Source organism: Trichosurus vulpecula, chromosome 4 (genome assembly GCF_011100635.1).
Source record: "Trichosurus vulpecula isolate mTriVul1 chromosome 4, mTriVul1.pri, whole genome shotgun sequence".
NCBI lineage: Eukaryota > Metazoa > Chordata > Mammalia > Diprotodontia > Phalangeridae > Trichosurus > Trichosurus vulpecula.
In genome coordinates, this window is record NC_050576.1 from 372288074 (window position 1) to 372316012 (window position 27939).

General features: G+C 37.3%; 1 protein-coding gene across 2 annotated transcripts in view; it reads left to right on the forward strand.

Annotated features, from left to right (window-relative positions):
• The window catches only part of CLYBL (citramalyl-CoA lyase), a 363153-nt gene that overhangs the window by 156461 nt on the left and 178753 nt on the right, over positions 1 to 27939 (forward strand). For both annotated transcript variants that reach the window (XM_036757003.1, XM_036757005.1), the window contains exon 2: positions 23633 to 23819. In XM_036757003.1, the coding sequence (XP_036612898.1) occupies positions 23633 to 23819 (187 nt within the window). The remainder of the gene's footprint in view (positions 1 to 23632; positions 23820 to 27939) is intronic.

Consider the following 27939-nt stretch of genomic DNA (forward strand, 5'->3'; position numbering starts at 1 on the left):
CTCTAGCTCTGGCACCATGATAACTGATTTCTCTTGACAGCTCCGAATGATGTGGTGGCTTATCCAAGCTCATTTTTAATCTCCAGTGGGAAATAAAGTATCCAGCTTTGTGATCCTCTCACCATCCACATGTTATTTCCCCCTTCTCAGCAAGTCATAAGAAGCTAAAATGGTGCTCAAATCTGTCCGGGCCATCACCTCCCTTTTAGTCTAGGTGTTCTTAAACTTGGGTTTGTGGACTTGTTTTTAAAAAATTTATATTTTGATAATTCAAAATAAGTGGTTTCCTCCATATCTTATTTTATGCATTTAAAAACGTTATTCTGTGAAGTGGTCCATAGGCAAGAGCAGCCTGCCAAAGGGTTCCATGACACAGAAAAAGTTTAGAACCTCTTCTCTAGTGTCTCTCTCTTTTAACACAAAACAGAAGAATCTCACATAACTGAATTTGGTATGACACGGTCCCACAGAGGACTGGGACAGTGGAGACTACCTCAGAGCAGAGATACCTTCAAGTGTCTTGCCTACTGCCATGAAGAGAGAAAATATACTTGATATAGCTAAATACCAAAATGCCACCTAATTCTAATAGAGGAAGAGGGAAGACAGAGAAAAAAGGGAGAACTCATATATGGGGGACAGGTGGCAAAAGACAGGACAGGATTCTCAAACAAAGGCAACCAGGCCTATGATCTGAGGGCACAAAGATCAATTCTTCAAGATTATTATATGAAAGGCTGTTTTTTTTTTTCGTGTGTGTGTGTGTGTGTGTGTGTGTGTGTGTGTGTTGTAAGGAGTTACATGTGAACGGAATCCAGCTAGTACTAGAAGTTCAAGGCAATCGGAAATGAGCCACATAGTAATTGAGAATGAAGTTGAGGGCGAAATTTTTATTGTTAATCAAGAACTTAATTGCCTCTGGGACATTTTAAATAAGTGCCGTGCTGTACTTAAGGAGTGATGTTCTGCAAATAAGATGGCAAAATTTCTTTAATTAAACCATCATGGACATTCCCTGATTAAAATGTCTTGTCTTATATTAATATTTAGGCCTTAATGATTCATGTAGCAACTCCTTTATCAGAGATGAATTAAGGGCTGCTTAAAAGAACACAGGACTGAATGAAATTGATTAAAAATATTTCTAGGCTATCTTTAATGTTATTGTTTGGTTTGATTAGAGGTTTGGTTTTTTTTTTGGGGGGGGGTTATCCCTGGCATCTTCTCTACTTAGGTATCATATGAAGTGTTATTTTTAAGCCTCTAGAGGACAGATTTGATCAGAAATAAGAGCGTAAGAGGTGAAATCAAATCCAAATATTTTGAACAGAGTAGAGAGTGACTTCCAAAGGCTATCATTTGGATTAGTCCTTAAAATTAACCATCTAGAAAGTTGAAGTTGCTAAATGAGTAAGTCAGTTGGAAAATATTCGAGTACCCACCATGTTCAAGACACTGTGTTAGGCTAATAAGTATTCACTGATCTTAGCAAAGCTGAGCAAATCAGGTTCTTCTCCTCCTTAGTAGCATCCTACTATTGAAAGGGCCATTCAAGACCATTGAGTCCATCCACTTCATTCAGTAAATGAGGAACCTGGTCACACAGCTGATGAGTAGCAGAAGCAAGAATAGAAACAAAATCTTCCAATTCCCAGGTTCCTACCGTTTCCATGTTACCTTTTCTTACTTTTTAGAGCTTTCCCTTGGTTCTTGGATCTCTTTTGCAGTCAACAGAAGGGTTCTGTTTTGTTTTGAGAATAAGGAAATAAAAAAGAATGAAATGCTGACCAATTACATTAATAACATTTCCAAAATGTAGAGACTGCTCTCTGGTTCTCTAGGTAAAACTGTGTTTTCTATAATTATCTTTTCACTTGCAAAGTATCTAACAATTATTAGCAATTATTATGCAATCATAATTAATAATTAGTTAATATTAATGACAAATTAAGTGATGTAACAACATTTTGTGAATTGAATATACAAGAGAAAGGTTTTGAAGCTATTTCTTTACAGAAGAGAACCTGGGGGAAGGAATTCAAGAATTAACAGATTCTGTCTCCTTTTAAGTGAACAGGCAACACTTCTTCTGTCTGCTATCCTGCCACTACATATACTTCTATGGAAACCTTGAAAGTTTTTCTGCCATAGGAATTTAAAAAGCATTTAAAAAAATGGTTGCCTTCTTTGTATGTGGAAGAGCTATGTTATATGCAAACATTGGAAGATTCCATGCAAGAGTTAACACTATACATTTGATGGTGTCCCCAAATTAATACACCTACTGATTTTACTTTAGCTTTTTGTTACAGAATCTTATCTTAGTGAGAACCAGAACAATTTAGTTAAAGCACAGAAAGCATAACAAGGAAATACATAAAGAGCAAACACTGTCAACATACTCTTGGCTCCAAGCAAACCATCTCACCTCTGTCCAACTCCCTAGGGACCAATGTTTTTAATTCAGCTGGATCTCTACCCCAGGGGGCTTGATCCCAGGCCATGACCAATTTAGGGAAGCTGGAAGTGTTGGGATAACATCCGTTTAAAGGCATTTTTAAGCAAATGGTTTTTTTTAAAAGATATTTTACTGTTTATATTATCAGGTTATTTTTCACGAATCTTTGATATCAAATAAAAAATATATTTTTAAAAGATTTTCTTTGGCCTAGGGAAATAAAAACTCATCTTTGAAAACTCAAAGGTAGAATGCAAGGTTTTTATTTTAAACTTTGCCTGGTACTTTGCGTATTAGTAATCCTTTGGAACATATTTTGTGTTAGGAACCCTTCATTTTATTTACATATTCCCTGGGAAAGATGATAATCTCAAGAAAATTCCCTGTAGATCATTTGTCGGACTATTGATGGTAAACATAATTAGAACTACCTAGGTTCTGTTTGGTAAAGGTTCTCTGCCCCTAGCCCTTTGCTTGTACAATGTATTCTGATTATGCTTGAGTTCATATGCATTTGGAAGAAGTCATCATTAATGACTATGTGCTAGAATTACCACTTAACAAGCTGGAAACTCAGCATATAGATTCTGCAGCTCACAAACTGAGATTTTTTTTTGATTCCTAGACAGGTAGCCTGTAGACTCTTCCCAGAGGCTTTGGCTGCTTGGGACACAGATTGTAATCACAGTAATTAGCACTGAATTTTCAAGTCCTGTTCTCAGATCTTGACCTTGCAGCATCTAGCCATCGTGTACACAGCTGGATCAATGGCAGGAACTGAAGGAGCTCAGTTGTGGTCTGCTCCCTGTAACCTGTTACGGGCACTGCACTGGGGAACCAGAGGGGTGCGTTAGAGAAAAGGAGATGGGAAATGGGGTAATAAAAATATTTGCCAATGGGAATTTTAAAGAGAAGTGTAACTGAATACAGTAGAAAGGTTTTGCTTCTCTTCTAGAACCAGGACAAGTTATTTGTGTACCTTGGGTTTGAAAATGACACCCCAGTATGTTTGTAATTTGTGCCCTGGGTGTGTTATCATTGTCCTCCGAAGGTTTTGAAATTTCATTGTAATGTGGATCTTGGAGGCCTTCTGGTCCAATCCACACCTGAACAAAAAAAATTCTCTAAACAATATACCCAACTTAGCACATTAAAATACCCTTTATAGCCTAGAGAGTGGACTTTTCTGGCATTGCTATGTATATTTTGAAAGGTCACATTAAAAAATATCTTTCATTGGTCCTTCTGTGTATCATGTCCTAAGTTGATCTTGCCTACTCCCTAGTCTCAGATTCACAGCCCTCATAAATTATAGGTTTAGATTTGGAATCATTGGAATCTGCTTCTTATTTTGTAGATGAGGCCCAGAGTCATACAGGTAAGGATAAATGGGATTTGAACCTGAGGCCTTGGCTTCCGAATTCAGTATTCTTTCCACTGGGCCACACAGAGTCATATGCATTAGCATGCGCATCTCTGGCATTAGCTGTATTCTGGCTACCTTTCTAAAACTGTCAGATTCTCTCTTAAAAGTTTTTACTTCTTTCTTTTGGGCAGAATTCTTTTGCATTTCTTAATTTGACAGCTTCTGAACAAAAAGTTATGATAGGCGATATAGGAAGTTTTTTTGATGGCCACAAATAAATTGATATTTAGAAGCTTTTCCTTAGTATGACTTAATGATTCATTCTTGACCAAGTACTATTCACAGTATAGGTACCTGCTTGTGAAACAAATCATTTTCAAGGTTTGGCTTTATATTTCATGAGACATGAAATCAAATTCAGACCTTCCACAGGACATTTCCTGAGCAAATAGATAGTGTTGCCATTGAATACCTTCTTCAAATCTGAATCAGTCTGTAGTTTCACCAATACATCAGAGACCTATTTTTGCCTTGATACTGGTTCCAAGGAGCCTGACATCCCACTAATGCTAAAGGTGATAGATAAATAGATGTATGGGACATGTTAGAAGCATATAAAGTAAAAGTTGAAATGTTTTTACTGCTATGGCTCTGATTGTAATCCTATAACTTTTATATGTATCTTGTGTAAAGCAGCTTTTTTTTTTCTTCAAGATTTCAGATTTTACTAGCGTGACATTTTTAAAGACTGAGTAACTGAAAAATAGCAAGGAATTGACTTAACTTACAGAACATTTATTTCTTAATATAAACCATTTAAGCACAAAAATTATTCCCTAATAACATATAGTTGAAAAGACATGGTAAAATAAAAATTAGCAGGGAGGTGAAAGTATATTCAATTTTTTTTTCCTGTCCTATACTGATTTTTGATTTTTTTACTTATCTCAGGTTAACCTCTTCAGGGTTTTTGCATTTTAAATTCTATTCATTTATATTCATTTAATTGTATATAATATTAAAGTGCAGCTCTGCTATGCCATTGTAGGAACTTATTGTACAGTAGTTTTATGATTTCAGCATTATTATACCCAAATGGTTTTCTTTTCCAATTGCTTACCTGTCAGTTGGGATTATGTTTGATGTACAGCTAATCTGTGCCTTATCAAGTATGTACAGAATTTACTTTGAGGTGCCCTTTCCATGGGAAACTCACTTACATTTTTAATGGGCATCTATCCCTCCAGTATGAGGACATTAACATATAGTGTATGTATATATATGTATCTATAGTAATTTTAGAATTCTGTAGTTTTCTTCAAGGTAAGCGTTATATACTCTCCTCCATTCCATATTCTGTGACTCTTTAGAATTCTTTAGAATTTCAACAAGAAGGGAGGGCTTCGTTTTTTTTTCTTTTAAGACAGAAATTTAGTAGAATTTAGGCATGCATTTATTATTTTAACATTTAGTCTTACATCTGTTGAGAATTTGTGCTTTTACTTAAAAAGACTTTAGCCAAAAATTAAAACCATAGACTTCTGCCTGATTCCAACCTTCTGTTAGAAACAGCTCTGGCAGAGAGAATTGGGGTTTGCATTTTTAAAAAAAGCAAACAACAACAACAAGAAAGCCCCATAACATTAAAATGTTCATCACTGCAAAAGCCAAGCAAGAAATCAAAAGGCTTAGTTCCCTTAGGTAACATTGGATTCTGTTTTCAGCTATTTGATTAAATAAAACACGTTGTGGAAGTTTGCAATGAATCTCTAAAGCAAATCTTTTGCCTTTTATCAGTAATTGTGGATTTGGATGCATCATAAATTTACTCTGCATTTTCTTAGTAAGTTTGCTTTTCAGAAATACCATATTATGTATATCCCTACATTTCTACACAGTCTTTTTTTCCTCAATACCAGGAGTTGGGCTGGTGATTGCCTCCCCACCCCCTTCCTTTAAAGCTTCAGGGTTTTTTTCCTTTTCTATTTCTTTCTGTTCCTTATATTTTCATTTCTCTTTTAGATGAGAGTTGTAGGATTTTAGTCACATCAGACTTTCCTTCTCTTTTCTTTTGCCTTACAATAAGCACTGGGAGAAAGACTTTTTTTCTTTTTTTGCATATTCTTCCCTTTCCTCCAAGAGATTTTGTTGCTGACCAAATTTAAAACACTACAGTATTTAGAATCCCTGTAGTGCCATTTTAAGTATTTGGATCTGTAAAGTGCCCCCAAGCAATAACTACCTGAATTGCTTTTAATTACACAATATAGCTACATCATTTTACTTAAGATTCTTTTTGATTGATGCAGTAAGGCAATTGTAACCATGGATGATGGGATTAAGTGCCTCTTGAAGTGACTTTAGCTTCTTGTGGGAACAAAGAGAAAGAAGAGAACACTTAGTCCCTTTTTGACTGAGCCGGCCTTTTTTTTTTTTCCACTCGCCGTATAAAGAAATACAATTAACAAACATTATCCCCAGAGGTAAATTGAAATGTACATGCAGACAAGAACTGCTCTTGCCTGCAATTAGACATATATGATCTGAGGTATTTTGGCCATTCATTAGTGCTAATTGTTTGAGAAAGAAGCCTAGCACAAATGATTAAAATGTTAGCGCCATAACTGGGATTATTAGGGTGTGTGATAAAATGCATACTCTGCAGCTGTACCAATGAAACTCTTTGGGAAGGGGCTCTGATTAGACAAATGCTTGGTTTGGCTCTGTTGTGAGCTGTTAGTGTTTGTACAAGGCCTGCTGGTGTTTATAACAAACAACTTATATCTTTCTTTCTTAATTAGTGGGAATTACTATGCAAATGTTGGTGTTTTGTAATTTAATATCCTTATCCTTTTATTGTGCCTTTGGGTTGCTATTTCAGGTCAACTACGCCTGTGATGGGAATCAGGACAAACAACACTGGCTTAGCCACTTAGTTCCTTTTGCCCCAAATTCTTAAAAAGTTGAAGGCAGTGAAGAGCTGAAGGAGATGAAAGTTTGCTGCTTTGTTTGTTTTTTGGATAAAAGGTCACAGGTCTCCTCTGGGCCACAGTTAAAAGGGAAGCCCCCTTGAACCCCTGGTTCAATGTTACCTGGCTTCGAAAACAATGTTCTTTGCTTCTAGGCCTAAACTTTCTCTTGTTAATTCTGGAAAGCCTGAATTGGTCTAGAAAAGCCATGATTACAAGTTAACATTCTGCTAGGTACTTGCCACTGAAGTTGCTGGATTTGGGATACTATAAAAGCAGGAAAAAAAACGGTGTGAACCTGTTGAGTCTTGTGGTCAGTTCCACTAGACCTTTTAATGATGGGAGCTATGTTTACCAGGTGAATGAAACCAGAAAGGATGTGAATGGCAAAAAAGGGGAAGTGTGAAGGGGACCGATCTAGATCGTGAATGGGCCTAGTTATAAAATTCACAGGATGTCAGATTTACAAGAGACTTAAGAGGTCATCTGATCTCATAGATAACCTGAAAAGGAATCTCCCACCTGTCATCTCCATCAATAAATAATAATATGAAGGAGTACTTATTTCCTCTCCACCTTCCCATCCCTTTTCCAGTTTTGGACAGCTCCCTGTGAAATATAAATATAAGGAATATGGTTTAGCAAGGAAAGATGTGACTTCCTGAACAAAAATTTTAAAAAGAGAGAGAAATAAATGAAAGAGGGAAAGGGAAGAAGGAAAGAAGAGAAAGAGGCAAAGTGTCAGTGAGACATATATGGGGAAACATATCCAACAAACAAAACACTGAACTATTTCATTGTCCAGTTTGGTACTGGGACCGCAGGTCGCTTTATATCTCCGTGTCTTCCTACCCTCAACCTGTACTTCTTCAGCTTCCATCGATTCAATCGTCCATTTGTAGATTATTCATTTGAGGATGAGAGGATTACCCTCAGCATTTTTTAAACCCAAGGCTGCTTGCTACCCTCACTGTGCCTCAGTTGGTAAAAAGAAATATTAGCCTAACGGAACAATCTGCTAAGAAAACAATTCACTTCAAAGCCAAATAGAAATGATAGTTTTATTATTGAACTATCCATTCTACATTATCCCTCCCTTAGCATGGATAATTGAGAGTCTGGCTACAGTGGAATAATAAGTAGTGAGTAAACCTCAGTATGGAATAATTTTAATCAAAATGCTAGCTCCCTGAAAACAAATTGTGGGGAAGAGCTTGTCTTTTGATATCCTGACTTCCTTCAGTTTTCAGCAGAATTGAGGTTAGACTATGTGATGTGACATGTTTCTTTAACCAAAAGCCAAGTTAATATTTGCACAGGAGATGAAAGAATTTTGTTTAGAGGTGAAAATAAAGGTAAAAGAAACAGTTTCTCACTTCTGAGATTTGTTTTTCCACCTACTTGGTGAGAAACAAACAAACTAAGGCTGTGTTGCCTTGCATTAAAACACTGAACTAAATCAAACTTTTAAAATTAAAAGTAAGTCCTTCAAAGTCTGAATAACTTATTATTAGACTTAAGTAGATATTGTCGAGAGATAGTGCCTGCAGCATAGTTTTTTCTGTTAGAAAAAAATTCTCCTGACCATATCCATATGTTTAGTTTTCATTTTCATCACACTTAGCTATGAATAATTAAGAAAAAGGAAAAAAAACAACAATCTTAGTCTTATTGTAGGTCCCACACAATCAAAGACACACACGTGATTCATGATCACAGCTTGTATTCACAGCTTTCGTGTGTGTGGTGTGGGTCTGGCAATTAGACTGAGAATGTGTTTTTTCTAAAAATTATTCAGTGCTAGAGAGATCAATATTAAAACAAAAACGTAAATCTGAATAATTCAATGCACTACAGCTAGAAAAATAGCAGAATTGCAAGCAGTGTCAATTTTGGCCTAAAAGATAGCTAAGGCTTTTGCTTTAGTTTGGAGGATTTGTATGGGTTCCCAGGGGAAAAAAAAAGATGTACCATTAATCCACATCATTTTCACATCAGCTGTCAAGAAACACTAAAATGCTGGGACAACTGCTTTCTAAAAGTTGTAAAGGTCTTTTTCTGGAAGGAAAAAACATGTGGCAGCTATTATTTCAAATAAAGATAGCCACTCATGAGCTGTGCTAATTTCATATATTTAGCATTTTTCCAGTTATCTTGGGAAGAGCTGTGTAAAAGAATCTCTGGCCACATCTGTCGAGTTGACATTCTTCTTTCATGACCTGTTAGGAAGCTGACAGAGAATTGATCTTTCTAGTTCAGATGGGCTCAGTCACTGCTAAGTCTATGAACAATTCAATAAATGATCAGCTGAGTTTTAAAGTGTTATATTAGAGAGAAGTAATGCTGATGGAATCCTCAAAGGAAGAGGCTGAGTGGACATGGCTGGCATTCCTGTGCTCATTTTGTTTCCCACATTAAGTTCATTGGTTATATAGCAAATCCCCTTATATGTAAATGTATGTACACATATACCATATATACATAATGCATATATAACCATTTGCATGTTAGATCTTTTTTGTAAGAATTCTACATAGAAATTTGAGGTCATTATCACTTAATTTTGCTTTCTAGATTAGCTATAAAGATGTCAATGGATAGTCCCTCCTGGAAATATGTGATGTGTCATCTGTTATACTCTGAGTTTCAGGGTCTAAAAACGTAAAAATGGTTTGTAAAGGCAAAAGTCAGTTTATTTGGTGGTTTAATTAGAGTTGGCCAAAGGCTCCAGTAAAATGTGCCTGACACCTGGCTGCTGCTTCCTATTCTGGGATTACCCTTTAATATCTATCAATTCTTTCTAGGAAGATAGGGAAAAAGCAAGTCATCTTAGAATTACCTCTCAGACACTTTACAGTTAGCTATTAATGGATAGCATTCTTTGGTTTCTTTGTATCTGCAGAAGCCATGAGTAGAAGCCATCCAAGAAACAGAATAGATGCTAATCACATTGTCCTCTCATACGTGTTCAATGAAGGAGTGCAGGTTTTCCTGTTGACCTTAGTGTCACACTAGGAAGAAAAAAAATCCCTCCAGTCTTCAGATAAACCTCTGCTCCTCCTCCTTCTCCCACCAAATGTCCAGCAGGAAAGTGGGATTAAGGAGAATACCCACTAGCAGCCACATGTTCTATTATCATTCCCACTTCAACACAAAACAAGGAGCTTTGCAGAAAAAAGATCCCTTTCTCCTCTCCTTTCCCCTCCCCCAATTTTCTTTTTCCACCTTCTCACCCTCCTTTATTAAGCTTGTACTCCCTCCTGTAGCTGTTCCTTTCCTCCTTCCTCATCCTTTTCCCTTCTCTTCTGCTGCTGCCCCTCCTACTCCCCTTACCCCCTTAGCTTTTCCCTCTTTGATTCATCACCCCTACCCCCCACCTGTTTCCATTCAGGGCTTCTTTTCATCCTCTCCTATCTTCTCATCCTTACCGTCTCCATCTTATACCTGGAGTCAGGAAGGCCTGAATTCATATCCAACCTCAGACACTTACTAGCTGCATGACCCTGGATAAGTCACATAACCTGTGTGTGCCTCAGTTCCCCCAATGAGGATAACAGCATCACTCTCACAAGGTTGTGAGCATCAGATGGGATAATATTTGTAATATCATGCTTAGCACAGTGCCTAGGACATGGTATTATATAAATGCTTATTCCTTACATTCCCCTTTATCCATTCTTCAAGTTTTCCCTTTAAAGAAGTTTCTGGTATACCCCCAGATGTGCCATGTGTTGAAATGACTCGCCATATTTTATGGGCATACTTTAAGTTTTTGTAGCCCTAAATTTATTTGTAAGGACTTTTAGTATGGAAGGTACCTCTTGGTTTCATTTTCCTGTTGATTAAGTGCTATTAAGAGTTACCATAGACTTACTTCAGGTGATGATAATGTTCTCTGTTACTAAATCTTATCACCTAAGTTCCGCATAACTATGGAGAGAAAGCTTTAATTCCATTCGACATTTTGTTAATGATTCAGTGTCAGCTTGGAAGGAGGTCTCCAGTTTAGTGCCCTTGGGATCCATGGTGCACCTGAAAGCCAGAGCCTTGTCTTCAGATTGACTCTAATTCTTTACTTTTTCTTCCTCCGTCCCTCCTCAGAGGTGAACCCATCACAGAACTCATTCACAGGTGTGAATCTATCTTGAAATATCCTTTCTTATTGCAAAATTGTCATTTTTAAATCTCAAATGTTGATGTTAATTGAAGCATTGCTTGACTTGCTTCAAGAAAGAATTTGCACTGGGCATAGATTACCTTAACATCTTCTAAAGCAGATTGTGTGGGTATGTATATGTTTACCACACGCAACTGTCATGTGGTAAACTGTCTTCTTGGCCAGTGAGAAAATGCATAGCCTCTCCATTGCTTTTGTAGCCATGGAAAACTCCACCCTTGCTGGATGACTCAGTTACCATAGTAACTGAAGTATAGCTATTCAAATGGGAATACAAAGGAACTGGCACTCAAAAATTTAGAAAAGGAAGACAGTTATTTGGTCTAAATTAAAGTAAATCATATTAGAAGGCATGATTGGGAATCCTTAGTCATGAGTTCTATGTCAGTTGTTGTTCAGTCATTTTTAGTGGTGTCTGACTCTTTGTCACCCCATTTGGGGTTTTCTTGGCAAAAGATACTGGAATGATTTACCATTCCTTCTCCAGCTCATTTTACAGATAAGGAAACTGAGTCGAATAGGGTTGACTTGCCCAGAGTCATGCTGTTAGTGTCTGAGGACAGATTTGAACTCAAATCTTCTTGATTGTAGGCCTGGCACAGCCACCTAGCTGCCTTATGTCAATATATGGTATATTTTGGAAAACTACTTGTGGAACTCTTTCAAAAGATTGATATCTTCATATCACCTCCATTTCCATAAATATTGCCACCCATTTCCCTACCTATAGAGCCATCCCTTGTAGTAAAGAATAGGGGGTGGGTGGGAAACACCTCAGTACGACTAATCAGTACATTGGTTGAATATGACAGTATATAAAATTTTCTGCACCTATAGTCCTTCATCTCTGCTATAGAGGGAGGGAGATGCATTCTCATCTCTTTTGGAGGGACTGTTTCTGAGTATTATAATTGCATAGTGTTCAGCTATTTTGTGGAATTTTCTTTTGGTCACTGTACATATTATTTTCTGGTTTTGTTTATTTCATTTTACATCAGTTTGTATGTCTTCCCATATTTTTCTCTATTTTTATATTCATTATTCTTCTCATAGGACAGTAATAGTTCCATTCATGTATCACAATCTGTTTAGTTATTCCCAATTGATGGACATCTACTTTGTGTGTAACTCACTCATAGATCTACTCCAGTGACTAAGACTTGCCATTCTAATTCCAATCCATGATGTATCTGCCCTGGAGTTCTATGTCTGACAGTGTCACCAAGGGACCTTTGGAGGAAGGATCTGGCTGCTTCCATGACAGCCTGAGGGGTTAAAAGTATAGCCCCAAAGTGAATAGCATCATAGGATCAATTAGTCAGTCAATCAATAAACATTTATTAAGCACTGGGGATAAAAAAAATGGTAAAAGAAAGTTCTTCCTCTCAAAGAGTTCAGAGCCTGATTATGGGGAGACAAAACACAAACAAATATGTACAAACAAAATATATACTGGATAAAATGGAAATAGTCAACAGAGGAAGGCACTAGCATGAAGGGGAATCAGGAAAGTCTTCTTGTAGAAGGTGGAAATTTAGCTAGGACTTGAAGGGAGCCAGGAGGCAGAGATGAGGAGGAGAACATTCCAGGCACAGGAGATAGCCAGTGGAAAATGCCTAGAGTCTGGAGAGGTCTTGTCTGGTTGGATCACAGAGTACATGGAGGAGGGGGCAGTGTAAGACACAAGAAGACTGGAAAGGTGGAGGGTCAGACCTAGGAAGATAGATGGGAGGGTACAAAAATTAATTTTATCCACTTAATAATTTTGCCAAAGCATATTTATTTTAACTGTTTTCTATGGCTACTGGAAAATGTTGGGTTTGGTTTTTGAAATCATACTTTCAGTAGCTGCAGGAGCTACAGATTTACATCTAATGCTGCATTAGTCTTTTTTGTTATTTTCTACCTCCTGTATTTTCTACACTAATAATGTAATTTTAAGCCTTCCACTATTAACAGTTCATTTTATTCCCAGGGTTTTCTATATAAATAGTTTATAAGACAAGATTTGGCAAAAAGCAGTTTGTATGGGAATTCTGTTTGCAATTAAGCTGTACAAATATCCAATAATAATAATAATTTTGCCTGAGGACAATTACTCCTAAGAGTATTTTGAAGATAATAAAATGTGTTCAGAAAGTACTCAGGACTAATTTTAGGGGAAAAGCAGGAGACTTTGAAGGAAGTGATGAGTGAGGCTAGATTTTAATATTTAGAGATCCATGATTATATTGGGGTATTTCCTTTGCTGACAGAACAACCTAAGTTTTCCTGACTCCAGATCAAGTGCCACATTTCCTTTCATGGTTATAGGATCCATAGGACCATAGTTTTAGAACTGGGAGGGATCTTAGAATCTGTCAATTTAAGTTCACACAGATAGGAAGTATCTGAAGCAGGATTTGAACCCAGGTCTTTTGGATTCCAGGTCTAGCACTCTATCCACTAATATAGTATTCCATTGTGTGTGTGTGTGTGTGTGTGTGTGTGTGTGTGTGTGTGGATGTGTGTATGTATGTATAATATATGATATTTAAAATGTAGGAGGCTCCCAGGTGAAATTCTATTAGCACAAGTTGGTATCTTCTCTGTAACTTATGGTCCTTGAGAATTGTCTAGAGGCGGGGTATTAAACAAAGTCCAAAATGATTCTGAGTGCAGCCTGAACCAGATTAAAATGTGATTGGGAAATGTTTAACAAAATAAATAAAAATACAATAAGTTTCAACTAGATAATTAGATATTAATTAATTGGATAAATAAATAGATAATATTACATTTTAAAATGAAGTCAATATGTGGCCCTCAGGGAGTCTTATATACAGATTAGTGGCCCCCATTTCCATTTGAGTTTAACAACACTAGTCTGTAGAATGTTGAGAGGTTAAATGACTTGCCCAGGGTCACACACAGCTAATAGATCTTAGAGGTCTTAAACCCAGGTCATTCTGACTTCAAGGCCTATTCCTTATCCACTACTCCACAATCAGCATTGTCCATTTCTCTCTACCCTCTTTTTTATCTCCCCTTTACTGATTGTCTTTCCATTTTGGAATATAAACTCCTTGAGGGCACAAGACTATCTTGTTTGCTTATATTGTATCCCTGGCACTTAGCACAACACCTGGAACATAATGATGCTTACTAAATGATTTATCTGTCTCCTCATCTATCTCGTCTCTCAGTCTACCTATCTATCCATCTGTCTTATCTGACTGTCTCTGTATATCTATTTCATCTATCTTCTTTATCCATCTCTCAACTATCTATCCATCCATCCAATTTATCTTATCTCTCTGTTCACCTCTCTATCATATCTATATGTATATCTTATCTTATATATGTCCTATTTATCTCATCCATCTTACCTACCTACCCATTTATCCTATCTCCATCTATCTTATCTATCTTCCTATCTCATCTACCTTTCTCCATCTGTGTATCTTCTCTATTCATCTGTCTTATCTATCTATCCATCTCTCTAATTTATCTTATCTTTCTAGTCATATCTCTAGCCATCTATATTGTCTCTCTGTCAATATATACTATGTAGTCCTCTATCTCATCTATTCCCATCCATTTTATCTATTTATCCATCCATCCATCCATCCATCTATCCATCCATCTCCATGCACGCGCGCGCACACACACACACACACACGCACACGCCATGATCAGTATTATTTCCATACTACTGCATCTCCTCTCTTCTCCCCAGTGTAACTCCAAGTGGGTGATTGCTCTACTCTCAGACACCTGAGCTCTACAGGAAGCTCCTTAGCCTTTCTTAATTTGGAGGGAATACAGCCATGTGTATGGTTCAGCAGGGTGAGCGTCCATCAGACGCTGAATGACGAGTGGTAGTGGTGTTACATACTGCAAAACTCAACACATGGCCATCCATAGTCACACACAACAAAGCTGAACCAGCATACCTGCAACCAGTAGTTTTTGCACTTGGATTTTATACCATGAAACAAGCACCAAAAAATGTGGCTAAAGCAAGTGGCAAGAAAGGCACCTCCATCTTTTGGAGAAAACAGAGATGAGAGAAATGATTTTTTCTTTCTTGTATTAATAAGTAATTATTGTATTGAGAACAGGATTTTTCCCCTTTTCTACTTCCTCATCCATAAATCAACCAGTGTAGGAAATCTTTCTAAAAGACTTATCAAGCTAGGATGGCTGAGATCTTATCAAAGACAGTGAATGAAATTCTAACTTTGGGTTAATGGGTGCATTCCTGCTCATTGTGTTTGCTCAGACAGGTCTGGGAAAATGTGGATCCTTCCTTTTGTCAGACAGGTGATATGGAAATTGATAAGTCTCTTTGACCAAGATTTGGGTGATCCAAGTCACGGACCCCAAGACCCTCACTGTAATATAGCCCAGCCTCTCGTTGTAATATTCATTTTCTTATTAATTGTTAAACCAATCAGAGTTGATTGCCATCCTCGGGAACAGTTGCTCTTCCAAGGACATATAAACTGTGAGCCCACTTCCATGAAGGGTCTTTGGTCTGAGAGAAAGACGGCCAAATGACCATCCTTTTATTAAAATGCTGGAATTATTAATATAATGATAAACAACCAGAAATTATTTCTCTGAAACCTTTTTAAATGGTACAGAGGAATCCTGCACTAGGCTACCATGAGACTGCTGATAAGGAAGTAGGCCTACTTCCCTCTCCATCTCCAACGAATTGGTCCATTTGGTAGCTTCTTCTTGAAGCGAATTATCCTTGATAACTAGGTGCTAAGATCAACGGTTTATTTACATTTAGCATCCAAGAAGCCTGATTAGTGGCTTCCCCTTGCAATACATTGACAGATACTTTTGGGGAGGGCTAAAAGAAAGCCTGAATCCAGCCCTGCTCACTTTGTGAACACCATCCCTGTACTTACACATTTTTCGCCACCACCTTGTACCTATCATCTTGTACTTGGCAGGGGGTGGTCAGTTCTTCTGTATATTTCAGTCTCCTCCACAATGAGACACAGGATGGCATAGTACATAAAGAGTTGGCTTTAGAGGCAAGAAAACCAAGGTTCAAGTCTCACTTCTGACCCATGAGGGCTCTGTGACCCTGGGTGAGACCCTTAACCTCTCAGTGCTCTAAGCAACTCTTTAAACCTATAAGTTGCAAATGAAGTGCCAGACTGCATTAGTAGAGGAAGCTTGGTAATCTAGGAATCCCTTATACCAGTGAAATCACAGATCCAATCCCCATCCTGTATTCCCATAAATACCAAAGGACAATACTCAGCCCTTTCTCAGGAACAAAAACTCTTGTTTTCATATGCTTACAGCCTCTAATGAGTCACTTAATGATGAGTACCTAATCATCAGTTAAATAGCTTTAGAACAGAATGGTTAATAGAGGCACAATCTAGTAAATTGCTGATCTGTTATCAACCAGTTAAATATTATTATAATTATTATTTTCAGTTAACATTTCATCTAAAAGTTATTTCTTTAAATGTGATTTTAAAAGATCTGTAAAATCTTGACTGTGATTTTTTACACCCAGAGTGCCATAGATAAGCCTGAGGTGCCATGGAGTGTGGCAGAAAGAACCTTCTATATAGAGCATTCAGGTTTAATTTAGGCCCTGGGTTTGAATTCCACCAGGCTGCCTCAGAATCCCTTTACTTCCCAGGTTTTTCATTTTTATATAGTTTAAAAGGAAGGAGTTGGACTAGCTGACCTTTAAGGTTCTTTCTAGCTCTGATTTCGGGGATTCTCAGTTAGCAGCAAAATGATTCATTTGACAGGAATCTTCTTTACAGCCAAACCTATGACATTAAGTGAGATAGAACTATTTCACTGATGATGCTAGGAAAATGGGCTTAGCGAAGGAAGAAAAGAGATGAGGAAGGGAAGAGTGTGGGCAAACACCAGGAGGAAGGGTCCCCTTTCAGCTGACAGGACCCATAGACCCGACAGAGGGCATCTAAACTACAGAGAGGACCCACCATAAGGCTACCAGATATTTTTTCCCCCCAGATAATCCAAAGACCTTGTTTTGCATATTGTTTGAATAAATTTACATGCTGAATACCAAGAGGCCCTAACTTCAAATATGTAAGATAAAATAAAATAAGTTATTTCTTGCCACCTACTGCAATTGTATTCAAACCAAATATTGAGGGCTGTACACAAGTGACACATAGAACAGATTTTTAAACAGCCGGAGGCGGGGGAAGGAACCGAGAGTGAGGCTTGGCTCAGAGCTTCCCTCTCCCTCCACCCCAGTCTTTTCATGACTGGGTTCATCTTAAGTGTTACTCAACTTATTTTCTTAACTCAACCACCTGTTCTTTGGAGCTTCCACCAACTACTGACCTCACCCCTACTTGGAAAGAATCTCAGAAGCCACACTCAACAAATAGTCATGTAGCCCCCATTTGCAAACCTTTAGTGAGCAGGAGCCAACTGCTTCCTAGGCATTGTACTTTGGTATTGCTCTGATCAATGAGGAAGTGTTTCTTTACTTTAAGCCTCAATCTTTCCACCTATAATATGCTTTCCCTTTGAGCCGAAAAGAATGGTAGACTCCTTCTACCACATGACAGGTCTTGAGATACTTAAAACAGCTGTCTTGTCCCTCCTAAGTTTTATATTCTTAAGGCTAATCATCCCTTTGTACTTAAATTGATTGGTGTATGAATGAATGAATGAATGGAAAGAACTACTGATTATGCACTTATTGTTTGCTAGGGATACAAAAAACATTCGGCTGTGTTAGATGCCCCTCCCCATTTCCTGTCATCTCCAAATTTGGTTTGATAAATATACTAGATATACTTTCACCTAAGTAATTGATAATAATGTTAAATGCACAAAGTTATTAGGAGGGTATCTGTCTTGTTCTCTGGGCATTGATATACTTGGTATAGATCTTTGTTCACCCATGCCTCCCTTGTGCAAAATCCCTTTGTAACCTATTCCTTTGATCCCATGTCTAGATCCCTAGGTCACTGGTGTCTAACTCAAATAGAAATGGATCCTTGTGGGGCTATATATTGGCTTGTTTTGTTGTTGTTCAGGCCTGACCTACTTAACGTGAAATCCTTGGGGTTTTTTTTGACAAAGATACTAAACTAGTTTGCCATTTCCTTCTCCAGTGTGTCACCATTTTACAGATGAGGAACTGAGACAAATAGGGGTTAAAATTTAACCTGGGGAACCTGTGACCTTGAGGCCACATATGGCCTTCTAGGTCCTTGGGTGCGGCCTTTTGACTGAATTCGAGTTTTACAGAACAAATCCTTTTATTAAGGAAATTTGTTCTGTGAAGTTTGGATTCAATCAAAGAGCTGCACTTGAGGACCTAGAAGGCAGCATGTGGCCTTGAGGCCACAGGTTCCCCACCCCTGGGTAAAATGATTTGCCTAGGGTTACACAGCTAGTAAATGTCTGAGGCCAGATTTGAACTCACATCTTCCTGACTGTAGGGCCAATGCCCTATCTGTTGTACCACCTAGCTGCCCTCATATTGACATAGAAAACCACAAATTAACATTATCTATGTCATATTATATTTTTGAATTTATGTTATTAAACATCTCTGAATTACAGTTTACTCTGAGTTGGGTGGTCAGGAGTTTTGCAACCTGAGTTTGACACCTCTGCCCTAAGTCACTGTGAAAAACCTTCCTCTGACTTAAAGTCATGCTGTTAATGACTATACTCGTCCTTTGGCTTTTTCAAAATCCACCTTACTGTATAATCATCTAAATTATAACTTTCTATCTCGTGTACAAGGATAGGAAGAGACCGTTGAAGGCTTTACTGGAAGTTACGCATATAGTGTTCACGGTATTCCCCTGATCTACCAGTCTAATTTCCCTGTCAGAATGGTTAGCTGGGCATCAACCCAGCAATCAACAAAGCAATTGAAGTGTTACTTATTCCCTTTGATTTTTTTGTTTGTTTGATTTAAATCTTTATTTTTTTATATAAGTGCTTTTTTTCTTTATAGCACAGTCGTTTCTACTTATATACCTTTCTTCTCCCTAAAAAGTGGGGGAGGATAAAAACGTTTTTTACCTTTAACAAAGATATAAAAAGAAAAAAATATTCAGAAAAACAACCAGCACTTCTACTGTGTCTGGTAGCACCTGCAAAATTCAACACTTCTGCAACAAACTCTAGAATTTTACCAGGAATTAAAGCAAACCCCTAGACAGGTGGCTAGGTGGCATTGTAGACAGAGTGCTGGGCCTAGAGTCAGGAAAATCCAAGTTAAAACCTGGCCTCAGACACTTATTAGCTGCGTGACCCTGGGCAAGTCACTTAACCCTGTTTGCCTCAGTTTCCCCATCTGTACAATGAGCTGGAAAAAGAAGTGGCAAACCACTCCAGTATCTTTGCCAAGAATACTCCAAAAAGTGTCACAAAGAGTTGAATAGGACTGAAAAAAACATCTCAACAAACAGTACTGACTTTTGCAGACTCTGTCCTCTTCTTTTTTACTTTTTAAATTAAAATCAAGAGGCTTTTTCTTTCTTAAGTGCTGACTTTTCCTCTTCGTTTTAATTGTGAAAAGATTTGACACCCACAGTAATTATACTGTACAATTCTTTAAATAACCTGAGATGTGGTTCATCTCCATTGAACTCATTGAGTGGCCACTCATTGGTAGCTAAATGGGCTGTCCAGTCTTGGACTTTGGCCCTTATTTTTTTTGTCTATCTTCTTTCTTTGTGGAGTCGATCAACAAGCATTTGTTAAACTCTTGGTAAATATCAGGAATGAAGTGGTGTGAGTTATTTAGATAGAAACAAAGTTACTCCTGCTCTCAGGGACAGTAAGTCTTTGGAGAAGGCAATATGTGCATATAAAAACATTTAAGAGCATATGTATACAAAATAACTTTGTATTTATTTTTGTAAATGTTTTGTATATGCTTTAACTTGGGAAAATTGGGAGGGGGCATTAGCAGCTGGATTAGGAGAGGCTTCTTGTGGGGCTTCAGCTGAGCTTGGAGGGAAACTGGAAATTCTAACAAGCGGATATGGAAAGGGAGTACATTCTAAGCAAGGGAGAGAGTACAAAGACGGGTAGGGGGAAAAAGATGGAGGGCTTTGTGTGAGGAATAGAGAGAGGGCCAACTTGGCTGGATTGTAGAGTGAGTGAAAGGAAGTACTTATCCCTTTCATATGACTTTCCCCACTGAAGTTTTGATTTACTGTGGGTTGGCATAAGAAATTGAATGGGAATTTTGGGAGAGTTTTGTGGAAGCCAAAGATGACACAGAGCCTATGACCAAATATTCAACCCTGATTTCACTATAATAAGGTACTGTAAACACCCCATAAAAGAAAAATAAAAAATTCAGATTCCTTCTCTGGTATAAAGGGAGGGCCAAAAAATTTTACATGGATTTTCCAGATCACCCCACCCCTAATCCTCCTTGATGTGGAAGAGATAACTATAGTGTGTGACAAGTCTGGAAAGGTAAATTGGATTGATCTCCTGATCGCAGACTTGTCTTCAAACTGATGTCCATATGTACAAACTCCTAGAGGATCACATCCCTGGCCTTGATCACAATGCCCAGACATTGATTCTCAAAATCAGCAGAGTTAGACTTCTCTTCTCCCTGAGATTATCAGCCTAAAAACAAAGTCCATGATGCAGCAGAGAATAGAGGAATTAAATCAGGGATGTCACATAGCCAAGAAAACACCTGGAAAATTCCCTCTTTCCTTGGGAGCAGACTTGGCAGAGGGAAAATGCCCAGCCCTGCTCTTTGGGAGAAAACAAAACTCTTTTCTACCATGAACTTGGGAATGTAAGAAATGTCACAGAAGAGAACACTCAATTCCTATCTAACGGCCTCAGTGATATTACCCTGGTCTGCTCCCTCCTGCCATCAAATATGGTTGCTTCCGTATGAAGTAATAGCCTGTATGAATTCTCCTAAGTTGACTTGGAAGGGACTAAATTTTCATTTCATTTCTGGCAGGTCATATATGATAGGAATGCCTAGGGCTTAGCTCCTAAGTAATATGTGACCAGCAGCCTACATTTATAAAGCATCCACTGTGTTCCAAGCATGGTATTAGGTTTTGTAGGAGGATTAGTGGCCCAAGTCATCAATTGACTGATCTCCTTGATGGTTCTTTCCAGGAGAGAAAAGCTTAATATGAGGAGTCACAAAGTTGCCAAAAATATTATGCAGAAACTCTTTATTTCACAGCTTCTACTCTGAACAGCTTTCTTTGGTTTACTATCAGAACTGCAATTAAGAGTATTTTCATCAGAACAAAAAAACGAGGATGGGGTTGGGAGGGTGATCATGTTGAGAGGAATCAGTAATTGGTTTCACTGGGTGGTAGTCCAGTCTAGCGAGGGACTTAAGGCAAGGTGCAGGGACTTTGGTATAAGGATATCTTCTCATTAGGTAGATATGCCTTAATGCAGCACCTCTCCTGCCCACCCCCTCTCCTTGACCTGGGGCCACACTCTACTAGCCAGGCTAGACATAAACTTGGTCATCCATCAGATATTTATGATGATTTTGAAACAGCTGGACCACATTGTGGCATATTGTCCATTATGCCCAGCAGATCACTGCTTCCAGTTCCTATGCCTAAGTCCAAAGAAGACTCCAGTCTTGTCTTTGAGAAGTTGTACTCTAGCCAGGGAAGGGGAACCTGTGAAAAAGTCTTAAGAACACAAATAAAAACATAGGATAGTCCTTTGGAGTAACACTGGGTTTGGGGGGGGGAGGTTAATAAAAGACTTTGGGGAGAGACTGGGAAGAAACCTATAGCTTGACAAAGAGAAGAGAAGATGGGAATAGGGAGCTGGACTCAGGATCAGGATTATCTGGATTCATATCCTGTGTCAGAGACTTACTAGTCATGTTTCTAAACAGATCAAATAACCTCTCTGTGCCTCAGTTTCCTCATCTGCAAAAAAGGTTGGGGTAGGAGTAAATGGTCTCTAAGGTGTCTTCTGGCTCTAAATCTATGATTACATGATTAGAGTTAAGGAAAAAGATATTTACAAAGAAACTGAAGAAAAGAATGCATTATGGCATTCATTTCAATCAAGCATTTATTAAATGCTTATTAAGTACAAGGAACCATGCTTAGTGTTGGGAACACAAATTAAACACAAAACAAACCAGTTCCTGCCCTTAAGAAGTTTATGTTCTGCTTGAGTGGAAGTACAGAGCATGTACAGAATTGTGTGGAGTACAAGGTAGGAAGTGATGGGGACAGAGAGATCCAACAAAGCATTCTAGAATTGTAGGAGGAGAGAGAGAACACTACTAGCTTAGGGGATGGGAGGAAAAGTACAGGAGGACGTGCTGCCTGAGCTGAACTTGGAAGAAATCTAAGGAACCTGAAAGAAGGAGAGAAGGGAGTAAATGATTTACTTGATTGTAACAGTATCTTTGTAGGAGGTGGGCAACAAAAAAATTAGGTTGATGAGATAGTGGGAGATGGGAGTGTGCTGGTAAATGTTTAACAACTGACTGTCCAAGAGGAAAAAAATATATGTTCAACATATTTAAGTTTAATCTGCACCATTTACATTTCTCTACCATTTTCTTAAATATAGACTATCATCAGAGTCAAGTCCCTATTTGTAACATTTGGCAATTTCTTAAGTATATACATACATACATATATATGTACATATATGTGTGTGTATATATATATATGTATGTGTATATATATATATATATATATATCTTGTATGTGTACATAGTTGTTTTTATACTTTCTCCCTCATTAGAATGTGAGCTTGTTGAGGATAGGACTATGTTTTTGCTTCTCTTTTTATCCCCAGTCTTTAGCAGTGTTCCTGGCATATAATAAGTGCTTAATAAATACTTGGAGTCATGAAACACCTCTCCTGTACATTTGATATGTGACCTTGGACAAGCCACTTCATTGTTTAATTGCTGATAATTGCTGATTTTGCCTTTTCCACTTGGGAAAAGAGACTTTTGGCTGGGAAAATACTGTCAAAAACTCCTTTAGTTAAAACTGCCACCCTTTGAAGAAATCAAGATGATTTATTTTCTAGTTTCTTTTTTCTTAGCATCACAGGATTATATTGTTATTTAATGTGTTTTGTAGCACCAATTTCTTCCTTATAATACTCTTTGCACTATACACTAGTACTGAAAACAATGTTTTTTCCTTAAAAAGCACACTAGCAATAAAAATCATAATATTGTGATTTAAGCTTTACACACCACTGACGCATATTATTTATTACATTTGAGCCTCTGGGGTAGTAAATATTAATATTATTATCCTCATTTTACATATAAGAGTACTGATCTCTGAGAAAAGAAGTACTTCCCCAAGGTCATATACCTGGTAGAGGTGTGTCCAAACTCCAAATGAAGTGCTCTATTTATCAAATCAGACTAAACAGAAGTCACACTATCTAGCCTGCATCATTTTTTTTAAAGGATTGTGTATGCTCTTATTTTTTTAACTCCAGTTTAATCAATTTGAGTCGACATCTTCTTACTTGCTTATTCCTGTCATTTTTCTTAATTTTCATTGATCTTTGCCACCAATAGAGTCACCCATGATTTCTGTTTTACTTTTATTTAAAGGAAGATTTAACTTCTTAAAGTGAATTAGACATAATTTGGAACTTCAGCTCAAAATTTTCTCTTGCAGGAAGCTCTCTCTGGCAGTGGATGTTTGCAAGATTGGTTATTGTTCTTCGGTTAATCACAAATATACTCCCAGGAGGGCAGTGCTGTGTGTTCCTGGAAATGATGAAAAGAAAATACAGAAAGTACCATCACTCAATGTAGACTGTGCAGTGTTAGACTGTGAAGATGGTGTGGCTATGAACAAAAAGGTAATGTTAGTATAATTTCTTGTTGGGAAAAAGGTGGGGAGGGGAAATATATATAAATCTGTTTTCTGTTGCCAGCATTTTATACTTTTTCTATTCCTGCACTTCTCTGTCTCCTCCCCACTTTCCCCCCCACAACTTACTCACATTTTGCTGATTTCTAATTTTTTTCTATTTGAAAGCTGGTTCTCAGAAAGGTTCAAGAATTTATGCAGGGAGAAATAGTTAGCCTTTAATCAATTAATTTTGTCCCCAGAAGTTGATGTAGTCACAGAAAGCAAAGGGTAGATAACATAGGTAATGATGTATTAATGTGTTAATGAGGCATTTAACTATAAATATGGTTACCTTGTGTCCCCTTACAAAATACAAAAACGTTTTTCTCCAATTTAATTGGAAGAAGATCTTAGGATTGGCTGACTGAAAATTGTCTGCAACCTTGGAAGCCATTAAGAAGCTAAGACTCCCAGGCCTGGAGTTAGTCAACATAATTTGAGAGAATTAATGCCATGAACTTTATGGAATATAAGCACTTCACTTATAGGGGCAGAAGGGAAGGAGAGGAAGGGGATTTTTACTTCCTGTCCCACAATCCATGGCATCTAATAGCAGAATTACTCATCCAGGTTTATAGGGGTAATTTTTTGGTGCACACTTTTCTTACTGTCCTATTTTAGTAAATACCTTTGCTTTGAGCTAATTGTGTCTGTGGTCTGATTGTTAAAGGGGAGATATGCTTTTAAGAGCTCAGACCACAGGATATCCTAGAACATGAAGAAGTAGTCACCTCCCTGGGGACCCAGCTTGTAAACCTGAGCATGCCAAGTTGGGAGGATGTAGCTAGAAGGTTACTACATATATTTATCTTTTCTCTTAAAAGGGGAAATTCAATAGCATGTTAGGTGCTGATGTTGTCTTTCTATGTATATATACTTTTATTCTGCTAAATATGCTCCATGTGTTAGTTTTAGGATTTAAATTCAGTACTTTCAGATTCTGGAGCAAACTTTAGGGTCACAGTGCAATGGAAAAAAGTACTAGGGTGAATCTAGGAGATTTAGGTTCTACGCCCTGCTCTGGCACCAACATATTGTGTAACCTCGACAAATCACTTGTACCCTCTGGACTTTGGTTTTCTCATCTGTGAAATGAAAGCGTTGGAGTATATAATTCCTAAGGTCCCTTTCTGCTCTAAAATTAGATGATTCTAAAAACTTATGTATCTCAACATGTTGAGAAGGTGTTTGAAGTATCTTCATTCCTCCTAGAAAATAAAATTGGGAAATCACAACTCTAGGAACAGAATCAAATATTACCTTTGATTGGGCATTTAAACAAAACTAATTTTCCTATTTAATAAAGACAAGTTATTTAGGCCCTTACTACCCTCAATAATATTCTCATGGTGTAGCATAAATAGTACTCATAGTATTACAATAGTCTCAGTGGTATTTGATTTAAATGAGAAATTAACTCCAGAAAGAATATTTAAAAGAGAGTAATTTGTGCACCAGGAGAACCAGGAGGCTTACATGTAGGTGTCTCTTCAGACTTTCAGCCTTGAGGAGTTCTCTATTGTTTAAAAGTTGAGTTTTTTGACAATACAACATTTGAACAAAACATACTCTAGAAAAGGCATCGAAAACGCTAGTTTTCTTCCTCTTTACTGTGGGTATTATGTGTATATCTATGTTTATATATGTGTGTATATATGTATATTGTATAAGTGATATATGTTAAAATACAAAATTTATTTATATATGTAAGTATATATTTAGTATGGAGGATCTAGTCAAGATCACCATAGAATTCCACTATTTATTCATTGTTTGTGGCAGATATTGACACATAAACTGTAATTATATATATATATATACATATATATGCTATATATGTGCAATATATAATCTATAATTATATATAATATATACATGCAATATATAAACTGCACTTATATATTTATGTTTATAAATACATGTTAAATTATATATAAAACTTATGTACATAAATTATGTTATCTTTATCAAATATATAAGTATGTATAAATTACCATACTAATTATATATATACAAGCATACACACATATGTACACAGAGATAGTACCTATGTAAATATGTGTATACTGTATGTATGTATGTTTATCTATAGTTATATTTGCATGTCTAGAGATATCTATATATCTCTAGGTATTTGGGGCAGCAAGGTGCCTCAGCAGACAGAATGCTGGACTTGAAAAAAGGAAGAACGGAGTTCAAATCCTACCTCAGACACTTAGTAGGTGTGTGGCCCTGGGCAAGTCAATTAGTCTCTGGGACTTGATCTCCACTTCTGTAAAGTGAGGACATTAACAGCATCTGCCTCCCATTGTTGTGAGAATTTGGTGTGTGAACCTTAAAGATCTATATCAATGATAACTGACCATCATATCTAGGCATACCTTTGTCCAGATCTCGGATTGCATCAGCGGAGGGAACTCCCCAGGGAACAAAATCACTTTACTGATGCCCTTGAGGTCTTAGAGGGCTAAATGGGGCACTGAGAAGTTGTGACCCTTCCCCTGCCAACACACACCTACTTCTTATTACACCTATAAAACTATTCCAACTCTTATATGTGTAATTATGATCAGAGGCTTTTTCCAGCCTTCCCTACAGAGCTACTCTACACTCCCCACTCCAGATACTTTCCCTGAATTAGTTTCTGTTTACATTTACTGAATCTTTGTGACCCCATTTGGGGTTTTCTTGGCAAAGATACTGGAGTGGTTTGCCATTTCCTTCTCCAGGAAGAGATGAGGAAACTGACACAAACAGGGTTAAATGACTTGCCCAGGGTCACACAGCTAGTAAGTGTCTGAGGCCAGAGCTGAACTCCAGGAAATGAGACTTCCTGACTCCAGAACCAGCACTCTACCCACTGTGCCACCTAGCTGCCCACCCAGCATATAGTAAGTGTTTAATAAATGTTTATTGGTTGCATTTACTCATCTGGAAGTTCCCTATATCAAGGAAATCACAGGTCTAGTCTTTATCATTATATAACAAATATGAGAAGAAATGAACCATATCTAAAATAGCATTCTTGTTATAAATAAAACCTGAAGATATAAAGAAGGGTGGTTTACGGTACTTCTTGGAGAGCCAAATGAAGTAATTGGGAGAGTTGGTTTTATCATGGGCCTAAGAGCATTAATTTTGTGGAACACTTGGTTATCTTATCTTAGAGAGCTCATGATGAATCTGTCAGAGGACCACCAAAACGATTGTAGCTTACGTGTCAATATCTGCTGTAAAAGATGAATAAATAAAGGGATTATATGAAAATCTTGACTAGATCTTCCATACTAAATTAACATATACCTTAATGCTCAATATAAAGGCTGGGCAAAATTGGGAGAATGGCAAAAAAAAATTTGGAAAACATAATTTGAGCCTTTAAAATAACAAAATCCTTACATCTATATATTGTAAATTCTTTAAGAAGGTACTGGACATAGTGAACACTGAATATCACCTCCCCACCAAAAAATATACTAACAGTTATATATTGATAGGAAATGACTGGTTATATCAGTTATATACTAACTGATAGGAAATGACTCATTACAAACATCAAAATAATTTCAGAATCAATTGTGTGTGGTCAGATAATTGACTTGTTAGAACAAAACTAAAAATTAACATGAAATCAGGAGAAAAGATAAAGATGAGAAGAGACTACATGTAATTATGACTCCTACGTGAGCCATTTCAACATGCTGTTAATGTTGAAAAATGGGAACTAGAAGCTCAAAAAGTGTTTATTAAGTACCCATTAGGTTCAGTTGTCACAAAGAGATAAAAATTAAACATTCTCCAGCTTTAGAGAGATTACATGATAAGCATAGATAAGGGACCACCAAAACAATGGAGGAAAGGAGAAACACACACATTAATGCAAATATGTCTACGTATATATATACACACACACACACACACATATACATATACACACACACACACACACACATATACATATACATATATATATATATATATTAGTAAATGCAAAATAGATCTAAGGTAAATACAAAGTATATACAAGGTAAATACAGAGTATTCAGGGGGATATTAGGAACTTTCAT